General features: G+C 44.2%; 3 protein-coding genes across 3 annotated transcripts in view; 1 reads left to right on the top strand and 2 right to left on the bottom strand.

Annotated features, from left to right (window-relative positions):
- LOC139989798 (uncharacterized) overlaps window positions 1–2,086 on the top strand; it is a 38,647-nt gene extending 36,561 nt beyond the window's left edge. Inside the window, exon 8 of the mRNA XM_072008421.1 lies at window positions 19–2,086. Within this exon, the coding sequence (XP_071864522.1) occupies window positions 19–63 (45 nt within the window). The 3' untranslated portion in view covers window positions 64–2,086. The remainder of the gene's footprint in view (window positions 1–18) is intronic.
- Window positions 1,814–3,480, bottom strand: LOC139989793 (COMM domain-containing protein 8). The gene is made up of 4 exons (XM_072008416.1): window positions 2,845–3,480; window positions 2,614–2,775; window positions 2,398–2,550; window positions 1,814–2,338 (listed from the first exon to the last, which is right to left on the bottom strand). Exons 1-4 carry the CDS (start codon window positions 2,908–2,910, stop codon window positions 2,180–2,182), a joined length of 540 nt encoding a protein of 179 aa, XP_071864517.1. The 5' UTR covers window positions 2,911–3,480; the 3' UTR covers window positions 1,814–2,179.
- A 149-nt stretch (window positions 3,481–3,629) lies between these two features.
- Window positions 3,630–19,852, bottom strand: part of LOC139989771 (uncharacterized) — a 59,955-nt gene continuing 43,732 nt past the window's right edge. The window contains exons 4-6 of the mRNA XM_072008365.1: window positions 5,878–6,062; window positions 5,563–5,694; window positions 3,630–5,492 (exon numbers count right to left, since the gene is read on the bottom strand). Of these exons, the coding sequence (XP_071864466.1) occupies window positions 5,348–5,492; window positions 5,563–5,694; window positions 5,878–6,062 (462 nt within the window). The 3' untranslated portion in view covers window positions 3,630–5,347. The remainder of the gene's footprint in view (window positions 5,493–5,562; window positions 5,695–5,877; window positions 6,063–19,852) is intronic.

Genomic DNA, 19,852 nt, shown 5'->3' with positions numbered 1-19,852 from the left:
CGTGTAATTTATTTGCAGGAAATTATCGCGGAAGCACATTACCAAAACAACATAAACGAATAAACACCACTAACCGAATTGTATTTTGGGAAGAAGAAAGTTCTTTTCTCTCGTTAAAACCAAAAAAGTATATTATATAGATATGTATATTTGGACCATTCCTGCAACTAAACAGAAAATAACGTTCTTTCGTTACGAGCAACAAAAAAAAATGGAACGATGTAACCGCGACATCGCGAGAACATATAGACTTTATAGTAGGCCTATTAATAATTATTAGATGGCATTTGACGGCAGGGCGAAAGAGAAAGTTCACGGAACGTGAACGGTTGTATCATCCAAGAGAACGGGGTTACGAGGACGGGCCAGATAATAAGAAAAAGAAAGATAGAAAAAAGAAATGATTCTGAAAATGTGTAGTGCCGTTCGCGGATGGTATCTGGAAGCAGATAATTCTTATTGTTCTTTTTCGACACGAATAAAATATTTTTAACCGTGGGCCGTGCTTAATTGTAACATCGTAACAAGTGGCCCTGCTGTGTAAAAAATTTAAAATCTTTCATTGTTGCTATATATAAATCGTATCATGTGACCATCGCGCGGCGGACAAGCGACACAAACGAACATTCGAATTAAAACAAAATAAATAATGGTAACAAAAACTTCGTTTGTCGCGTATTCCAAAAAGATACTCATCGAGGCGCGTCTCCTCGTAACTACATATGTATTGCTATATCGAGAGAGTATAAAGAACAAGAAAGCTGTAATAAAAAAAAAAAGAAAAAAAAAGAAAAAACAAGGGAAGATCAGAGACTGACAGAACAAGGTGTGCGTGTGTGTTCGAATGCGTGAGAGAGCGTGAGAGCTATAGAGAGAAGAAAATGAGAGAGTGAATATCGAGTGTCAAGGAAAGAAACAAGGAAAATAGGAAAGAATAATTTGGGATATGTCTCTTCGCCAGAGTGTGAACAGAAAAGGAGGAGAGATAGGATGGACGAAAGCAGAGCGAGAAGAAAAAAGTTATTAAAAGATATGTCAAAGCGCACGAGTAATGAAACACTCGCATCGCGATTTTAAGGACAGTCGATTATTTTGCTCGTATTTCTTTCGCGGTCCTTGTTTTTCTTTATAATTGTACAATCGAGAAGTTTTATGTTGTAACGAGGAACTGCACACTTCTACGTATGACTTTGGTACGCGCGAGCACTCGATACAATTACACACATGTAAGGACATTACACGCCAATGCGTACATACGTATAATGCAACACACGAGATAAGGAAAACATACAGTATGTCGAGACAGTGTAAGTGATATATAATCTAGACATAGAGAAAGCGTTTGTGTAAATTCGGCGTTTGTCCTTCGGAATGCTACTTCTCCATACGAGAATACTTACGAGGAAGCCTATTCGTAATTTTATAATAATCACTAAAATATCGCCTAATTACAATTACGAAACATGCACAATTACCATCCAAAACGGATTCGTTTCTACGGATCTTCAGGAGTAAATAATTACCTATGACAGCTTTTTTTATTAAGACCGTAGCGTAGATCGTAAAGTTAAACGAAAAGCGCATATATGTAAATGCTCCAAAATCTCAGAATACATGTAAGTGTTAATGGAGCGAGCGTTCATTGTGCCCGCGACCGGCATTGATTTTTAAACGATATATAATGAGTAAGGAGAAAGAGGTAAAATTAAAAGTTGTATAGTAAACCTTTCATTAAATATATTGTCCGTAATGATCTTTACAACGAAATTTTTTCGAGGCAAGTTTTGGCGACGAGAGCGAACTTTTTATTTAAAAAAAGGAAAAAAATAAAAAAAAAAATCCTTGAACCCGACTGATCTGTGCACTCGAATTATCAATCGTTAACGCTGAGGCGCCATCGACGCAAGCCTCCTCGTTTATTTATTTTGCGCGTCGGAACTACAAAATTGTAAATGAGATTTTTGAGTCGATAGTGCCTCGGACACAGACCAACAGTCTTCAGTATCTTCGATGAGCAGTTATAATAGTAATTAAACTATTCTACATTTATCTATAACCTATAATAAACTGTGAAACAAGTGTAAAACCACGTGTACTTATTTGATCTTGGAAATTTATTGCGATCATACATTGAGTATAACAAATCCTTTTATTATTGATTAATTTGTTTACATCTGAGTTATTGCACTATATTTTCCATAGTATTTATAAACGTGTCCAATTCATCTTTGCTTAATTCCAAATCTAGAACACGTTTTGAGTCCTTACTTTCAAGAATGAGATCTAACTGAAGAAGGGGCTCTCTTAAGGAAGCTAATTTGCTAGACCCCATTACAAGCTGTAAGAATAATGCAATTAATAGCAATGTACCTTGAACAAATTTTTTTATTAGTTTACCTTTAATCTCCAGTCAAAGTCAATTACTGTATCGTGCTTTTCCTTAGAGTATTCCATCAACAATGCATCTGTTAATTGTTGTCTTCTCACTTTCAAACACGATAATATATTCTGTTGAATTTGTTCACGTAATTCGTGGTACTCTTGTGGCATCTAAAGAGAATTATATTTACTAATATGAAAGTTTTATTTCTTTCAAGAGAATATTGAACACACCTTTTCTTCTGTTAAATATAATGAAGCTGGATTTCTCAGGAGCATAGATATTAATTTATATGTTTCTTCGTATTCTTCTTTACTCCAATCCATGCTATTTACGAATTTATGATAGGTTGGACCTGGTCTGCCACATATTTCATCCACGCAAGCGTGCAACAACTAAATTATACGGGTTAATTTTTTAACAAATAAATAATTTCTTACTCCATTGATCATTGTAGTACTTACTTCCTTCAAAACGTGAATTTTGTCCTCACCAAAGAGGTTAAGGTACAACGTTTGTGCAGTTTCCATAATTTGCAAGTTCCGTAGAACTTTCTGTGTATTTCGAATTATAAATAACAAAATTTAGTAAATTTTTGCACGTTTGTTTGTGTATTTATTTTACATGACAATAGTTGTATATTGCAGTTTCATTTACATTACACATGATAGATAAACTTAAATATCATTCACAAAAATAGTTACAAATAAATTTATCGTATATAAATAAAAATTTCATATTTCATTCATATTTTATTAAAGTTGATACTTCTAGTATTTCACGCTCCGAAATGTACGAAAACTCATTGACAACTGACAAATTCGTTTTATCGCCACCTGTAACTGCCAACGATTATTTTAAGTGAAAAGTATATATATATATATATATATATATGTATATGTGTATGTAGAAAGGAATAGTGGTTATTATTGTAATAAGTCTAAGATTTATTAACATAAAAAATGAAATATAAAATGAGTAATAATACGTATAGCAATTTCTTACAACATATATATGTGTTTAGAATATTAATGCCGTATCTAGGGAGAAAAACAGCATTTACTAACGTGACTACTAGATGGCGATAGTGTGACCTTTAGAAGCTTGTCGCGCCATTTTTTATATAAAATATAATTCGACTGTTCCGCACACGCGGGTGTATTTTGAAGCGATATTAAAGTGTTCCTAGTAATTAAGATGAATATAGTGCCATCGAATATCGATCCGGATAAGATGAAACTCCACGAAATTTGCTTAAAGGTAAATTGAAATTTTATTGAAATGATACTCATGAATTTCTTTATACAACTGTACTGCTTGATTTGTTGCCTACATCTATATATGTATATTGCCTAGAATTGGTAGCGAGTACAATAGTAAGCTGAATGTCGAATGGCGTTCTGTACATATTCGCGATTAACGATAGAATATTCGGCACAAAAAGATCGAAAAAAACGGTCTTGATTCATCGTGTACATTCGACCACAGATCAAGCGTAAAGGATTAAATAGTCAATAGCGCGACTGAATGCCATCTGTATGAATACGTTTTCGTCATATTTGAAATGACAATTTCAAATCGTAGTTCATAATGGACGCGCATAAAAGTTTCAGGAGTGAAATTGAGTGCAAGTGAAATGGTAATCTACACCCGATTGTACATGATGTTTCCGTGGCCACGTAAATGCTAGATCGGCTATGAAATCGGTTTCACGATCAAGTCGGCTACTACGTACGTACATACTATAATAATGTATATAAAAGCGTACAAAACACGTTTAGGGGGTGCGATACGAAATGTTCACGGCTCGAATAACACATCGAACCAATCGTACTTTGCTTCTTTTCTTCTCGTATACTTCGAAGGTCCGTCGTTTGTATAGGTTAACGATGATCCTGCAGTGGATTCATCGAGAAAATATTCGTTGTATGCTCGTACCATTCGTCTTTTGTTGCTGTCGTGTCGATTTGCTCTTTTATAAAATACATATAAACATAATGGAACACGGATGCCACGTTATGGCACGATTTCTAAATGTCCTCAGCGTATTCATGCGGGAACATAAGAACATACGAGTACATTGACGGACTCATGTTAGATCTTTGCGCAGTTACTTCTCGCGTTCACCGTTTCTTCGCTTTGGTATACAACCATCGATATTCTCTACATAGCCGATCGACTGTCTGTTAGTCTATCGCTTAGTCTATCGAACTTTCAAAGAGAATCGTCTGGTACAGAATAGGGACAGGATCTCGGACTAGGCTCATGGTCCTATGACAATCAAGTCTTTTGTCACCAATTCCAAAATTGGCTCTGTTAGCACTATTGGCTATAAGGAGCAATCGCGTATCTCTCTCTCTCTCTCTCTCTCTCTCTCTCTCTCTCTCTCTCATCAGATCTACTAAATTTCAGCCACAGCTGAACAAATCGGTTATTTGCAATTTACAAAATCATAGTATTCGTGCCTCTCGATCTTTGAACAGTGTTTGGATCAAGATTCGAGTATAACAAACTATATTGTAAACTGATTACACAAGAAGCTTTTCTATTTTTACTAATATCCAAACTTTGCTGTTCGAGATGAATCAAAGGGCGATTAATATCGAAACATATATGATACGAATAATCATGTTCGACTATAGTAGCGCTTCGTTATGTGTCTAATCACTGTACGCAATCACCGATTCGAACTTTTCTCCATTCGTAACGATAGAAAAAAAAAAAAAAAAGGACAAAATATAGTGACAAGGTTGACGGCGAAAATAGCAGGATACATTTATATATAACTGCTTCGAGGGGTACATATGTATACATATATCGAGTCTTACGCAAAGGTACTCGGAAAAGATGGCACCGTTCGTTTCATGTACGTCGCGCGCGTTCCACGCACTTTTGACTTGTTTGTTCTTCCTCTTCCTCCTCGGTTTCTTCTTCATTAACACTTGCTCTCTTTCCTCTCCCGCTTCTCTAGCTCCTGTATCGGTGGTTAAAGTTCGTATGGTAATTGGCAATCGCATCGAATTTGTCTTGTTTCCGAGGACACTTGCCTCGTCGCCCCATGTATTCACCAAACTCGCAGATTGGCATCGCGCACTCCTCATTTTGAATGCATCTGTAATTTGACGTAATGAACTCGTATACTCTCGTTATTACGAGAAAAGTAGCTGAAAAATGTTACTCACAATCTGTCGCGAAGAGAGAAGAATCCTTTTCCCCGCTTGATCTTGATACAGTTCTGGTCAGTTTCGAAGCAGGTGCACTGGCAGACGCCTTCGGGCGTCATCCTCGGTGTGAATTCCGAAGGACACCGGCACCTAATCAATTCGAAATTACAAATTAGTCGTTGGTGGAAAGCGATCAGACCTCGGTTTGAAGCCAATAACAGCCGATATCGAAATAGCGAAAGGTGAAGGAAAGTGTATGAACTACACGACATTCGTTTCGATTGGAAAACGATCGATGCAGGTATATACACATAGATATAAGAGGGAACTCACGGCTTTCTCGGTTGTGCCCTTCTCATGTTCTGAGGTTGCGGGGACGACTGATGATGCCTGTAGACTCTCTGTTCGGAGGGTTTCTCGTTGCTCGTGTCGTATTCGGTTCTCTCTCGACACTCGCATTCCGTGTGGTTGTAGAACGATAGCTTTTCCACTACGCTGCTGCCGCCCACGTTCGTCGTCTGCAAGAAAAACCGGGAACGGATCGTTATTATTCCGCGTTCTCCAATAATACGACAATAGCGCGACTCGAAAAGAAAATCTCGGCTCGCTTGGAAAAGCAACGCAAGGGCGGTTGGTATCGCTTCGCTTTTAATTGAGTTTAATTAACCTTAGTCGGTTGGTTGGCTGATTGGTCTAAAGTGGAACCGTTCGCTGGCCAATGGTTAAATCAACGGAAAGGGGTTATCCGTATCGCGGGGCCACACGTAGCAACTCTTCCAATCGACACTAATTACCCTCGGTTACTATTTTTACGAGCAACGATATCCAGCCTCGTGCCTCGAACGATTCCACGGAACCGGGACACAAATTCGAACGAAATACATAATACATGTGGAAAGAGCCTTTTGAAATCGGGACCGTGGAAAAGCTAGTGTTTCGTTCGGTGTTAATTGCCGACCACCGGGCGACGCGGCCGGAATTTGCCAGTAGCTGATAAGTCTACTCTCGCATTTCAATCGTCCGCCTAGCGTTCTTCATCCTGGTATCGGGAACGTTGGATAGAAAGCTCGTAAATCGCGGAGGAAACGAAACGGCTGGTTTTCCATGGGAATACAGATTAGATTGCCTGCGTTTCAGAACACACCTGGCTCGAAAGGAACGCAACGTGACCGCGTAACGAGTCGAGTTTTAATCGAGCGTGTTTATAATTGCTGGCAAGGATCGCGGATCGAGGACCGATTGCTCGTACGCGTAATTGATCGTGTTAAGTGGGTCGTAGGATCGTGGCCGGGATCGATGACAATAGGCTAGCGGAACAAAATGCCGCGATCCCGTGTCCAAGGGTACCGGCGATCGGTCTCGATCTGCCGAGGTCTTATCGATGGGATTCCGCGGGTAGGCGCGGTGATCACGACGTTGCTTCAACGTCAATCAGTGCAACGTCGTCGGGATCAAAGGTCGAGGGAGAAGCATCGACAGACTGAGCCGCAATACCGATCGCTTATGCAATCGCTAATTGCGGGGAAGTTCAGAATCGCTCGTGACATCTTGTTGCTTAAGTCTCGTTCAGCCTCTTTCGTTCGTTCCGTGTGTCTCTATTACGCGTTACGTGGGCAAAGAAATATCACCGACACGATTGCTAACGAGAATGAAACGCATTTTATAATCGAATGCGTAAACCACCGAGATTTAACGACCAGAGAGGCGAATAAATACTTGAGACTCTGATGGAGGATATATGAAAGTCAACAGGTTGCTAATACGGTGGAACGAGAAGGTTCGCTTTATCGAATGTTAATATTATTCGCGGCTGGTGTACTTGGAAAGCAATCGCGGGATCTAGAATGAACGAGCTTGAGGAAACTGAATCGATTGTCTTTGATAGAACGTATAAACGGGCGAACGTAATGATAACGCAGGACGTTTCCATGGTATGAATAATAAAGAAACGCACGTACGGAGGACAAATTGCTTCGGTCGGTTCCTTTACCGTTGACAAAACGCGAAGATCTTGCTGGGGTCTTTGTAATACGAACTGTGCTCGTAGGCTGTCTTCCTTCCTCTCCGACGTACTCTGTCAAGACGCTACGCCAGGATTGAGATTCGCGATCGTCCCTGACGAATAGCCTGGCCGAGAAATCGTGGTCATAAATTTTGCGCTACAGTGGCGTACCTAGCCTCTTATCCCATCTTGCAGGGTTCGTATCCGAACAACGCCGAAACATGATCTATCGATAGAATTTCGGATTTAGCGATTTCCGAATACCTGGTGCCCGATTCTTTTGTCGAAATTCGACGAAATCGTGCTGGGCGCATTCTTCTCCTACTAAACCTGTGTAGGGCAAAAATTTCTAAGGTCACGATGGGTCGACGCCATTGTCATGCCGTTTTATCTCCTGGGCAGCGGCCATGGTGGCCTCCGTAGCGCTTTCTCGCGACGCATACATCCGTTTCAAATTTTTACATATTTTTTGCATGATTCTCTGACGAAAAATCGAGCGTGAATAATGTACTTCCGGTCGTGGCCCAATGGGTCGGCCGCCTTCGCAAAGGGAGCCGAACAATGTCTCATGGGGTAAGACGGGACACCGAACGTGCACGCTCATACGACGTATAAAGTCAACTCGAAGCTGTCCCCGATGGCAATCGAGTTCGTGTTCGACCTTTTGCTTCGCGTGACCCTTTTGCTCGTGAACGTATGCACGTCTCTATTACGAATTTTCCCTTTCGAACGACTCGATTCGAGGATTCCCGATAACATCTCGCCGACCATGTAGCTCGAATTTGAAGGTTAGGAAACCAACATGAAAGGAAGATGGACGCGTGGGAGGAGAAACAAGTCGTTCAGGAGGATTCCTTCACGATTTTTTTCTCTTCGAATTCCCCAACGACGCGTTTTCACGCGGAGATAGAAATTCGAACGATGTCACGATCGTAGGAGACGGTGTAGAATTCTCGACGAACGACAAACAGAACGATCGACACGAACGAATAGAGGGAAAGGTAGAAGAACGCGAGAGACAGTCGCGGGACTCCCTTCTGCAGAGAGACGCATACGTATCCTGAAATTTAATTTGTTCGTGCGTTATTTTCCTTCGGTAGGATCGAGCAGCTGACCGACCGCCTCATTAACATTCATCGTATCTCGCTCGGGGCACCTACTCGTGAATGAAACACGGCAGAAGCGGGCACGAAATCACGTGCACACGAGCCTCAGGATCGGTGAACCGTGTCGCTCGCGTCTTCCATTTCGTGCTTCGCCCCGTGTTTCCTGCAATTTTCGGGATACGGGCACGCGTTCCGTGACTCGAGTCGCGATGGATCGCGACTCATCGCAACTCACGAATGAGACATCGAGCCGCGGCTCCGTTGCGAAACGTTCGATTGTATTCCGATGCATTTGCCGGACGACCATTCCCGAGAGGTTGTACCAACTTACGGTACAAGACGCGGTAATTGCCTCTGGAAACTCTTCGCTGTCGCTGACTAACTATCCTAAGATTTTACCACCACCGGCGAATGCTTTACGAGCAAGTCTCGCCAGGAGAATGTAAACCACGAAAGCTTCCTTTCGGCTCGTTCCACCGACGAGAAGAACTTTCTCGATAGAAGATACTCTCTCGACTCAACTCTCCAGGTATCTATCGCCTCCCTAGCGAAAATATTTCGTGGGTGGTCGGTCGGTCGATCCGCCGATATTACTCGGAGATTTGATAAACGTTATGTGTTTTTCTTCGTCGAGTGGTACGGCAAGGCGTAGCCTGTGTTTTCGCATGCAAATGTCGCTTTCCTTTCCTCACCGAAGAAGAATATTCATCACGAACTCGGCGAGCTTCAATTCTAGAGCATTCAAAGATCGTGGAATATTTCTTATTTTCGTAGTCGCTACTTTTACGTCTGTCAACATCACCGTTCTAAGGGGCCAGGGTACTTCGCTGCTCCATTGAACTATACTCTCGGCGAGAGCTGAGCGTGGGTTGACGAACGTTTTGGCAGACTGCCCGAAAGAAACGTCCCCGCCTCTGTGTTTCGAGCGTTTGTGTACCTTTCGCGATACTCGATACCTTTGAATACCACATCTTGACTGCAGATTTTTACGGTGGGTCTTATCGGACAGTATCGATATTTTATCGTTGCACAACGTTAACATTGGACGTTCTTTGCGTCGCGTCATTGATAACCAGCGTATGATTCGCAGAACCTTTACCAACCATAAATAATTGTTAGGTATGGCGATACGGAGAGCGATAAGAGATGTTCTTCAATGACCGAAGAATACACACATACTCTTCTTTGAACGCATTTACTCGACTATTTTCGCCGCGTGCTTTCAACATTTATGGCATCTATCGATCGGGGAGGCGCACGGTTTTATCCGTGCGAATTCGCGAGCGCGAAAGTTACGGAAGTTCGAGCTTCTTCCTAGGAATGCAATTAATGCACGTGCACCGTGCAACATTATCTAAGGCCGACCGGGCTGCATCGTGAACAGCTTTCTTCCGTGTTCCGTGATTCAACGAATTCCGAATTAATCGACCCGTTCGAAAAACAAAGAGTATACGCCTTCTTCGGATCGATAATTAATTCCTGGCATACATAGGTCGTTAAAGACGAGTCGCTTCGTCATTGCTCCCACGCTGTCGGTAGGTCGGACGATCCAATGATAAACCACGGATATCTTCTATGCGTGTTTCAAAATCGTTTCTATCTAATCGCTTCGAGTCGCCATCGATCGATTAAGAAATGAAAATATTCGTTGAGAGAATCGTACGAGACGTCGACTGCCTTTAATATCCTCCTATTGGCGCGAGTTTCAGTCGTATATAGACGTTTATTGTCTCCGAAATATACATACATACCTATCGCGCTATTTATACCGTAGGTACCTTTATTGTAAATAACCAGCGATTACCTCGTGTGCCGCTTAAGCCGACGTTGCTCATAAAGCCTTTCAGCTTTAACTACCTTTTCTCGGTAATATAAATTGGCGACCCTCGAGGACTCTATTACAGTTCGCTCGCAGCATTGGCTGGGCGCAGGCAACGGTGCAGCGCGTTCGATGGGAATGAAGACGTTGCACAGGGGATTTTGATCGGGTCGAGATCTATTCGTTAGCGCAAACCGTACGAGCCGTGGCTCGGATCGTTTTACACGCACGATCGGACCGTGCGGTCTGGCATGCGAATTTACCGCCACGACGCTGCTTTTCGCCGTATTAGCCAAGTCCGTAAACTACTCCGAGTTATATATATATCGTTTGCCGATAGCATTGGTAATTTAAATGGAATATCCGCGGCAATCGTTCTTCCCCGTGTAACACACAACACCTGGACGAATCACGGTTACGCGCGATGAAATTGCCGTCGGCGATTTATCGCTGCTACTGCGTTCAACAACCGTATGAGAGACATAGTAAATGTTGCAAAGTGGGCGGTTTGGAAAATTCTTTACTCTTCTCTTGTCACAAATATTGGAAACGATTTCCGAAGAGACGAAATTCGATACGTGTTGCCGAACGTCTCCGTTTTCTAGTTCGTCGTTGCGACGTCCCGATCTAGGTAACCTCGCGAAAACCAAGGTCTTTCGCTTGTAAATCGCGGCGATAAACCCGGCAGCCCGCATGCACCAGTTTTTCACGGGCACGTGCGTAAGCGTTAAGAACGATTTGCATGCGATTATCGGTGGGCGTTCCCGTACCCAATCGAGATCCCTATCGTGCCCGTGCTACGTTAAACCCGCGCAAGGGAATTACATGGGAATTAACGAACGAACTCGCCGTTGACTCGACCGTACCGTTGATCGTGTCGGAGGTAGTTGCAGATTTTGCGTAATCAAGATGTTTCTTTGCACCTTTCGCGCATTAAACTTTTTGAATGTACGGATCGACAAAGTTGATTGCGCGCAACCAGGACGCGTACTGTTCGTTCGATATCTTTAAAATTGCTCGCCTCGATCTATCGTTGTTGCATCATTGCTGAAATCTAACAGCTGATTTTCCAAAGCGAAGATTTCTTGACGGACGGTACCTTGTAGCTGCGTCTCAATTTGTTCTTCCGATGACAGATCGCGCGTAATTTTAGTTGTTCCCGATAAGGCTGCATAAATCAACCTCTTCTCGAGTGGCAGGCACCGTCCAACCTGTTCCGAACCAGTTGCAGATTCAGATCGCTCGAGGCGACATCGGCTCGCGATAACCATTAACCGATATTGTCAATGAGATCGTTCTGCCTCCGTAGCTGTATATTTCAACGTGTTTCCAGTGAAAGCGTTTCGACCATTCGACCGTGTAGCTTTCTTCGTAAATCCTGATCGAAAGCTCAGGCAAGACGTTGCACCGAGTACGTAATTACGATTCTCGCAATCGTTCCCCGTCCAATATTTTTGAGTCCTCCCGTCGTAAATCAACGGGGTTACAAGATATCGGATCGCAATCGTGTTAGCCGATACGCGAGTTTTGCGGCTCGAGCTGCCACGGCATTTGCATACGCGTGTTGACGACCAACGTCAACGTCGAAAGGCCAGCCGATCTAGCAGTGGTTCTTGCAGCTGCACACGCGTTCCAGCGAAATTTTTTAGGTCAGGTGAAACTCTTTCACATACTTGAGTTGTTCGTGAATAGTTACGAATAAAACTGGGGGGTTAGCTTTGTCGTGAAACGTTTCACACACGTAGGTGTGCCGTTTGCAACGAACGAGAAGCACGATATCGGGTATATCGATTAATGATTCTTACTTTTAGCGTCGTACGACGGATAACGATCGATTCGAGTCGTACCGGTTCATGTAATTCCATGGCACGGATTAATTAACGTTATACTGGTAACCAGTTCGCCGTTTATTCTCGGTGGCATACGCGCCAAAGGATTCTCCGGTTTTTGTTACATCGGACGATAGCGCTTGCGAGATTCGCGGACGTTTCTGAAAATACGCGATCCGAAGATCGTGGGTGACGATACTCGCGGCGATCAGAGCCCACCGGAGTAGTCAAAGTACCTTACTTAGCGTGTACGAGGCACTTGAGTAAGATACGACTCGTTACAACACATAGTATCATAGGCCTTAAAGAGTTCCTGAGTGGTCGGAGTGATTCGTATAGTCTGGAGTAGCCGGAAAAGTAGGATTAACTACGGCACTCGTAGACCTTTTAAACGAGCAGCATTCGAAGGCAATTTGTAGAGCGGCTCGAACAACTCGGTTCTACATTTCCATGAGCATCGCATGCTTCGTTTATCCGCATCGTGATCGCATCAGTATCGTGTACACGCGCGGTTAACATGGTAAGAAGCGAAGCGGACGAACATTTCACCGTTTTTGTGCGATCGCGGTCATGGAATGCCGGCTAGCGATGCACGCCGCGACGTATCGACGTATATATTCGCGCACGTGTAACATCACCGCATTGCAACCAGACTTAGAAATTAGCGACCCTTCCCTCCCAATTGGTATCGGGGCGCCGATTCGACCCCTTGTTCTTTGAGGGAACCAGTTTTCGCGTTTATCCAGCAAAATCGTGTCGCAAGGAGAACGAGGAAGAAAGGAGAGGGGAGATCTCCGCCGAGATATCCTTCGCCACGGTGAATGGAAATCTTTTTCTAAACTCGACTCGGAAATTTAGATGCCTCCTCTCCGTGAATGAGCCTAAACGATCGTATCGCGTGTTCCTTAAATGCTTCTCAAATACGAAATACGGTGCTTTCGTATATTTACGATATTTGGAAATACGATCGAGACAACGTTAATCTCTTTTAATAATACTACTTTTTAATAACACTACCTTAATGCTCCGTAATCGGTCGGGATAAAAATCAGGGAAGATGTCCTGCAACTCTGCCGTTTTTCTCGGCCATCGAGAGTCAAACCGAAAGCGATAACCTTTGGATTAAGGAATCTCGATTTGAAAGTCAATCGGTGTGTCCGTCGTAGGGCCAGTTTTTGCGAAAGGTGGGGAAAGGACGAAAGGGAGGAAGAACGGCGGGGAGAGGTCGAAACCGCGGGAAGCCGATCGTAAACGTTCCTACTCGTCGCGATCGATCTTTCGCGTGTCCACGACAATTTGTCGGCAACGCGAGGACGAGGGATGCTTCTGCGAAAACCAAATTCAGTCGATCGAACGTTTTTGAACGCGGAGCTTAGAATGTCCGAATGGCCGATCTCGCGTCGTAGCCCCTCCGGGATTATTTAGCTAGTTCCTCGGCTCGTCCGTGATGTTTATTCATCGTCATGTTTTCTCTTCGATACGTTCCTCTACCGATAACGAGAACTTCGGGGAAGTAGAATCTGCCTCGCGAAAGCAGTGTGGGATCATAAACCAGACGACGCTATATTATATGTAATATTTATTTGTAATTAACGGCAAACAACATCCATTTGTACCCGTAGTTACAGACTACAGGGTACTCCAGGAAACAGAATTAGAATAAAAAGCAACAATACTAGATGATATATTAGGTTGTCCCAGAAGTTTCCTTTGTTTTATAAGGAAATAATAGATGCACAACATTTTTTGTTTTATATTATTTTATTGAATTATATATTATATATAGGACAACCTAATAGATATATGAAAAAGAAAAAGTAGGAAATAGTAAGATGAAAACAACTGGATGCAAGCTGGTAGTTTGAAAGGACTTGAAGATTTACAAAAAGAAGTCGATGCCACTACGAAACTGGTTAGCAATTATATATAACCGGTTTAAACAATTGTATTTGCCGTAAAGAGTTCAATGGGATTCAGGTTTAAAGAGAGTAGAATTTCTAAGGAGACGCGTAGGAATGTAGACATTTAGTTCGTGTAGAATATTCGGAGAGATGACCAACTGATCGATAACTTTATAATATAAATAATACGACTGTTATGGGACAACGATGTTCAAGGGCCAATAACACCAGACGCAATTGAATGGTTTCGTAATCTTGACAATAATAAGGTATAGGTAAATCCTCCTATTATCGTCAGTTTGACGTTGTCGTAGATTCGACAGGGTGTATTAATAGAAGTGCGTTAAGTAGCGTCAAGCGGTATTCCATAACGAAGCTGTGTAAAACAATCAAAATATTTCGATGAATTACGTTAAGTCCGGTATCTATTTGCCGCGTTTTCGTATATGGTTTCACCGTCGCATATCAAATTTTGATACGAAGATATGCGACAGAATCGACCGTTCATTTGTCGATTTTTTTTCCTTACGTCAAAGATACGATGAAGCAGTTTGGATGGAGAGCGTTTCATTGTTCCGTTGCTCGTTTATTTTCGCCGTGAGGAAACCAAGATCCTATTTGTCGCGTCTCGTTAAGTCGTATTCTCCGTTTTCATACGAATCCGCAGCGATAAAGCGGATAGAAATCGCACGTTATACGTACGCGGATACGCAACAAATAGATGCTGGATTTCAAACATCGCTGAGCAAGCGATTCGCTGCGGACGTCATGCAGATTGAATTGATTACGCTCCATGCAAATCGGTCTCCTTAAGAACGGGTCGAACTCGTACGATGAAAATACAGATCAGCGGGAAAACGATTTGTTTATAGGGGAAACGATGAGAGCCAGTTATCGGCCACTTTTCTACACGGGGTACAATTCAGAGCTCGGTGGTTCGATAAAAGCGACGAGCCAATACGATCAGACACATTTCACATGTTTATTCTTTGTTTAACGCTTAGTTTCGTGGCAACGCGAACGAGGAATAATTTAAATGTGTTAACGATTGGTTCAATACTTCAAATAGTTGCTTACTATTTACATACAGTACGTATGAAATTTAATCGTAAATTAATAAATATTGAAGGATTAAAAAGGAATACAATGGACGAAGACCAGGCCAGGATTGCCAAGAAAAAGAATCGCAGTTAGAATATAGTTGCCGGTGTAAATATGCAAAGTATATACGAATGGAGACACTGATACCTCGCAGATCGAATTCGCGATAGGCAGAGAATGATACCGGAAGAGAGGACGGAGCGACGCGACGAGACGATAAATCAGTTGAAAAGCAGGGTACAAGTTTCCGGAGGTAAGAAAAGGGTAGGCGGAGGAGAAACGGAGCGGATCGTTGGGACGATTTGCCACGCGACGAGGTTTCGGAACGCAACAGAACGGAGTAAATCGAACTCGATCGAGATTTCGCCGGTCGTGCAGCGAGCGAGGTCGGCTCGGGCCGAGATCGTAGCGCGCGAGGCCGCCGGAGCAGGCCATCGAGGAGGATCTAATTACAGGGCTCCACTTCCTGCCGTAATTAATCGCTACGACTCGGAAGATTTATGTTTCGCTCGCGTACGATCGTCTTCCTTCGTTTCCCCGGTCGCCGACCACTGTTTGTCTTTCGATCGACTTAAAAATCGATGCTCCGTCGTTCGCGACAACGTTCGATTTCACCCTCGGAATAATATCGTTTTACCGTTGAACGCGCGATCACTCGAATCACCCGCAATTACCCGCAGCAATGTTAATTAAGGACAATTTTCCCCGTTCCGCCAGCTGGATCCATTCGAACGTAACCCGTATAATAAACGACGATCTCAGCTCGTTCTTCGATAAATTTAGGTAGATACTAGGCTTTTTTATCGATGAACGAGATGCGAAAGTCGGTCGAACGTTTCTGGAGTATCTCGCAAAGCGATAGAAAGCGAGTGTATTCCACACGAACGATCGAAATAGAGTCGGAAGGAGGAAAGTTGGAGCAGCGATGGAAGATTCTTTGAGCTTGCGCAGACTGCTGCGCTCGAACCGGCTGGTAACAAGGCGTTAATATTAGCGGCGCTGGAATCCCGGCGAAGAGGGTGATCGCTCCAACTGCCAGAAGAACAATGAATTTCCGGTTAGCTTTGTACGTCCGAGTAGCGACAATGTCCTCATTGTCCTGCGTGGCCTGCATAAAGATGCGCTCCCTGGCCGCGGTTCTCTTTACCTTTGCTTTTGAGTCACTTCGTCCTGGGATTTCACCCGAACCGTGAAACGTGAATTCATCGGGAACAAGTGACCGAACCGTCGGAGCGACGGATGTTTTGCGAAACGATCCCGCAGCGCGCGGCGTGTGACGCGATCTGTCTGACGGATGAAAAATGATCCGGATTTCGGTAGCGCTCTGGTTGGCCGCCGTTGAGTACGCGTTCGTCGGACGAAAAGGAAAAATGGCCAGAGCGTTCGCTAATGGAAACGTTCCTGCGTCTATTCTTGCATCGATCGTTTCACAATCGTCTTCGCGTTACGATAGCGTTGAGTTATTGCTCGTGCGACCTATCGCGCGTGCACTGGACCGCTTCTTCGCCGATTGGTAAATCTTGATTCCCAATTAAGGATCTCTAGATCGTTAATCTTCGTGATCTTGTTACAAATTGAAAAGCAACTCGTATCGCGAAATTGAAAGGTGCTGCGCGCGATGACGACGAACGCGACTTGTGTGAAATGCGAGTGTCGTTAAACGCGTAAAGCCATCAGCCGCATAAACTATTCGCGAACTCTCGAGGCTGTAGCTCGTTTGATAGGGCCTTTGTACGAATATTTATATCTCAAATAGCATCAGACGGTAATAGTGCAACTTGTCTCGGTCTTGGAAAGAGTAACGAGCAAACGTCTCGTAATGCGCGATTATGAAAACGTAAGAGGTTATTACTATCAAGAGAATAATGGATTGATATCCGTTGGACGAGGGAATCGGGAAGAAAATAGATTAGTTTTCCATTTTGGGCAAAATAGATCGGTTTCGTGCATAAGGCAATTGGTATCGCATCGGGGTAGTCTCGATGGCGACTCGGCCCTCCGGCAATTCGTGTTCACTTTCTGGACATTCGAAGGTTACTTAGAAACTCGGCTGCGAGGTAGTTACCCATCCTAATGTACTATTTTCCGACGTCGGATCTTTGCACTCGGCGTCCCACCGCGCGAGGAACTTTAACGTCGCCTCAAGCTGACTCACGGAATATCTTCGGACTTCGGACTTCGGCGAATACATTTGGAAGCACCAGCGAAATCGAGGAAAGCAGTTTCGGCGCGGATTTCGCTGCTGCATATATTCTTGTCACGATAATCGCTTCGAGCGTCGATTACCTATCCAGTGAATTGGCTCTTTCTCTTTACAACTTTTCTTTCTTCGTAATGGACCGCGTGAGATCGCGTTGTGGCGTAATTTCGCGCTCTGTGGTCTGATAGTCGAAGGAAAATGTCATTCTACGGAATTGCTACCCGTTACTTTATCCCTCGATTCGTTCTCGTTATTCGTATGAACTGAGCGGTAAGTGTTTTCGTACCACGAAAACGCCGTAACAAGATGACAAGGTCAGCCTCGTTGTTAAATGGAATGTCGTGTCTTTTTATCAGTCGCTGATAACAGCTTGCGATGCGGGTTCAACAAACTGCGTTACAAGGTGCCTCGAAATTTCCTCTGAATTTTCAAAAACGTACACGAATCGCCTTCACTCTGTATTTTACGTTAAGCTAAATCCAATCTTGCGGTGCGGTGATAGCTTCCAGAGTTTATTGTCTTGGATCGCTATCGTATATTTCAACGAATGATTCTGCACTCTCGTATTCCCGTGTTTATCGTAACCCACGCAACGATCTTCTGTCTTTCTCTATCGACGAATCGTTCGGCCGGTCTGTCTAGAACACGAGGAAACCCCTAGTCGAGCGGAAAATCGCTTTTACGAGTCGCGTGCTTGTAATTCCTGTGTTTAGAAGGTCGTTCCGATTAATTTCGCTTTCTACTGGTAGATAGATCGAATCGAAGATGGCTCTCGGTTGAAATCGATATGTTTTGCGAGTCCGTTGAGGCCTCTGCTTCGAATACGTGGAATAATGCGTTAACGAACGTCAGCGTTGGCCACCGTCAGAAACGTCTCGAGCGCAGGGTTCACGGCCATCGTGCGACGATGATAAATCGTGCGTGAGAACCGGACGCTTACCTGCCCTTTTCGAGCCATCTTCTTGCTCGCTCAGTCCAGTCCCCCTTCGTCGAGCGATCAGTTCGCGCAACTCGGCGGCAAGTCGCTTAACGAACAGGGCAGGTGAGCACGAGAGTTAAGTGGCATAAGTGAAAACATATGAATGACGCGGGAAACGAGGCGCAGGGGAAAGGCTCTAATGGGAATCCTCGATAAGCCGGCGCGAAGAAAATGGCATCCTCTTTTCGCGATCGTGTTCGTTTACCGCGAAAGATTCGAGCAGCCTTCCCGCGTCGAGATACGTACGGGGATAAGGAAGAGTTTAAGGCGACGCGACCGCGAATCACCAGCCGGTTTACACATGTCGCGCGATGTAAGAAAGGATAAGCGGCATTCTAAATTCCGTGGGACGCGACGAAATTCAGCCTCTCCAGGGAGGAACGCCGTTCATTTGCGGAACATAAAGGTGGTCGGCCTTGACGGAGCGTAACTGAGCAGCCACGGAGAAGGAAGATGAGAAGGAAGAGAGGAGAAGGAAAGAGAAGAGAAGAGAAGAAAAACGCCAGTCTCGAGTCGATATGGGCTCGGCTTGGAAGGGAGATTATACGAAAGGGACCAAAAGGGGCGTCAGTGCGCGTTTCTTCCCGTACGCACGTGTCCTGTGGCGTCATTATCGCCCACGCGTGCTAACTGTACGCGCAATTGAATCTCCCTTGGTTCTCCGCGCCTTCCGCGCGCGCGCTATCCTCTCGACGACAGGGATCACGTTCGCCCACGACCTCTTCCCTTCGCGTCTTTTCTAGCCGATCTCTCTTTACGGACGTTCAGAAGAAAAGGATAGTCGAGCGACCGTGAGTTGTAATTAAAACGCAATTAGTCTCGCAGACGTAACGAAAGCTTTTATAAACGATTCGCTCACATCTACGGCACATCGAACGCTGCGGGCAATCACCGTTTACTGTACTGTACGTAGTTTGGAGTTTGAAAATTCCTGTGACAAACCGTAGCTATTTTCTCTCGGTCGTTAATTTCCAACAGAGGATGCGCGGCCGATGCTGACGAGATCGCAATCTCTGCGCTAATCCGTTGATCGAGTATCGTTGATCTCGCCGTGACGTATCGGAACGCAACTAGGGAAAACTATACGTAGTCGGAATTTAAGATATCGATCGACGAGGAACTGAGATAAACCTCGACCGTCTTTCGCGACGAATGACTCTTTTAAAAATACACACTTTCCAGATACATTCCTTTAGATCGATGCAAGGATCACGTCAATTTCACCGTACGTCACATCTTCCGGCTGGATTCTTCTCGGTGTAGATTGAAAAATTATTGACAGAGTCGAAGGCTGATCACGGAGCCGGCAAGATGATATGAATCGCGGCTCGCGGCGGGGGTCGCGACAGGCATGTCGCGGCTCGGTTATCT

The sequence above is a fragment of the Bombus fervidus genome, chromosome 8 (assembly GCF_041682495.2).
Source record: "Bombus fervidus isolate BK054 chromosome 8, iyBomFerv1, whole genome shotgun sequence".
NCBI classification, from domain to species: domain Eukaryota; kingdom Metazoa; phylum Arthropoda; class Insecta; order Hymenoptera; family Apidae; genus Bombus; species Bombus fervidus.
Note: the sequence above shows the minus strand (reverse complement) of the source record. Positions and strands in the feature narration are given on the sequence as shown.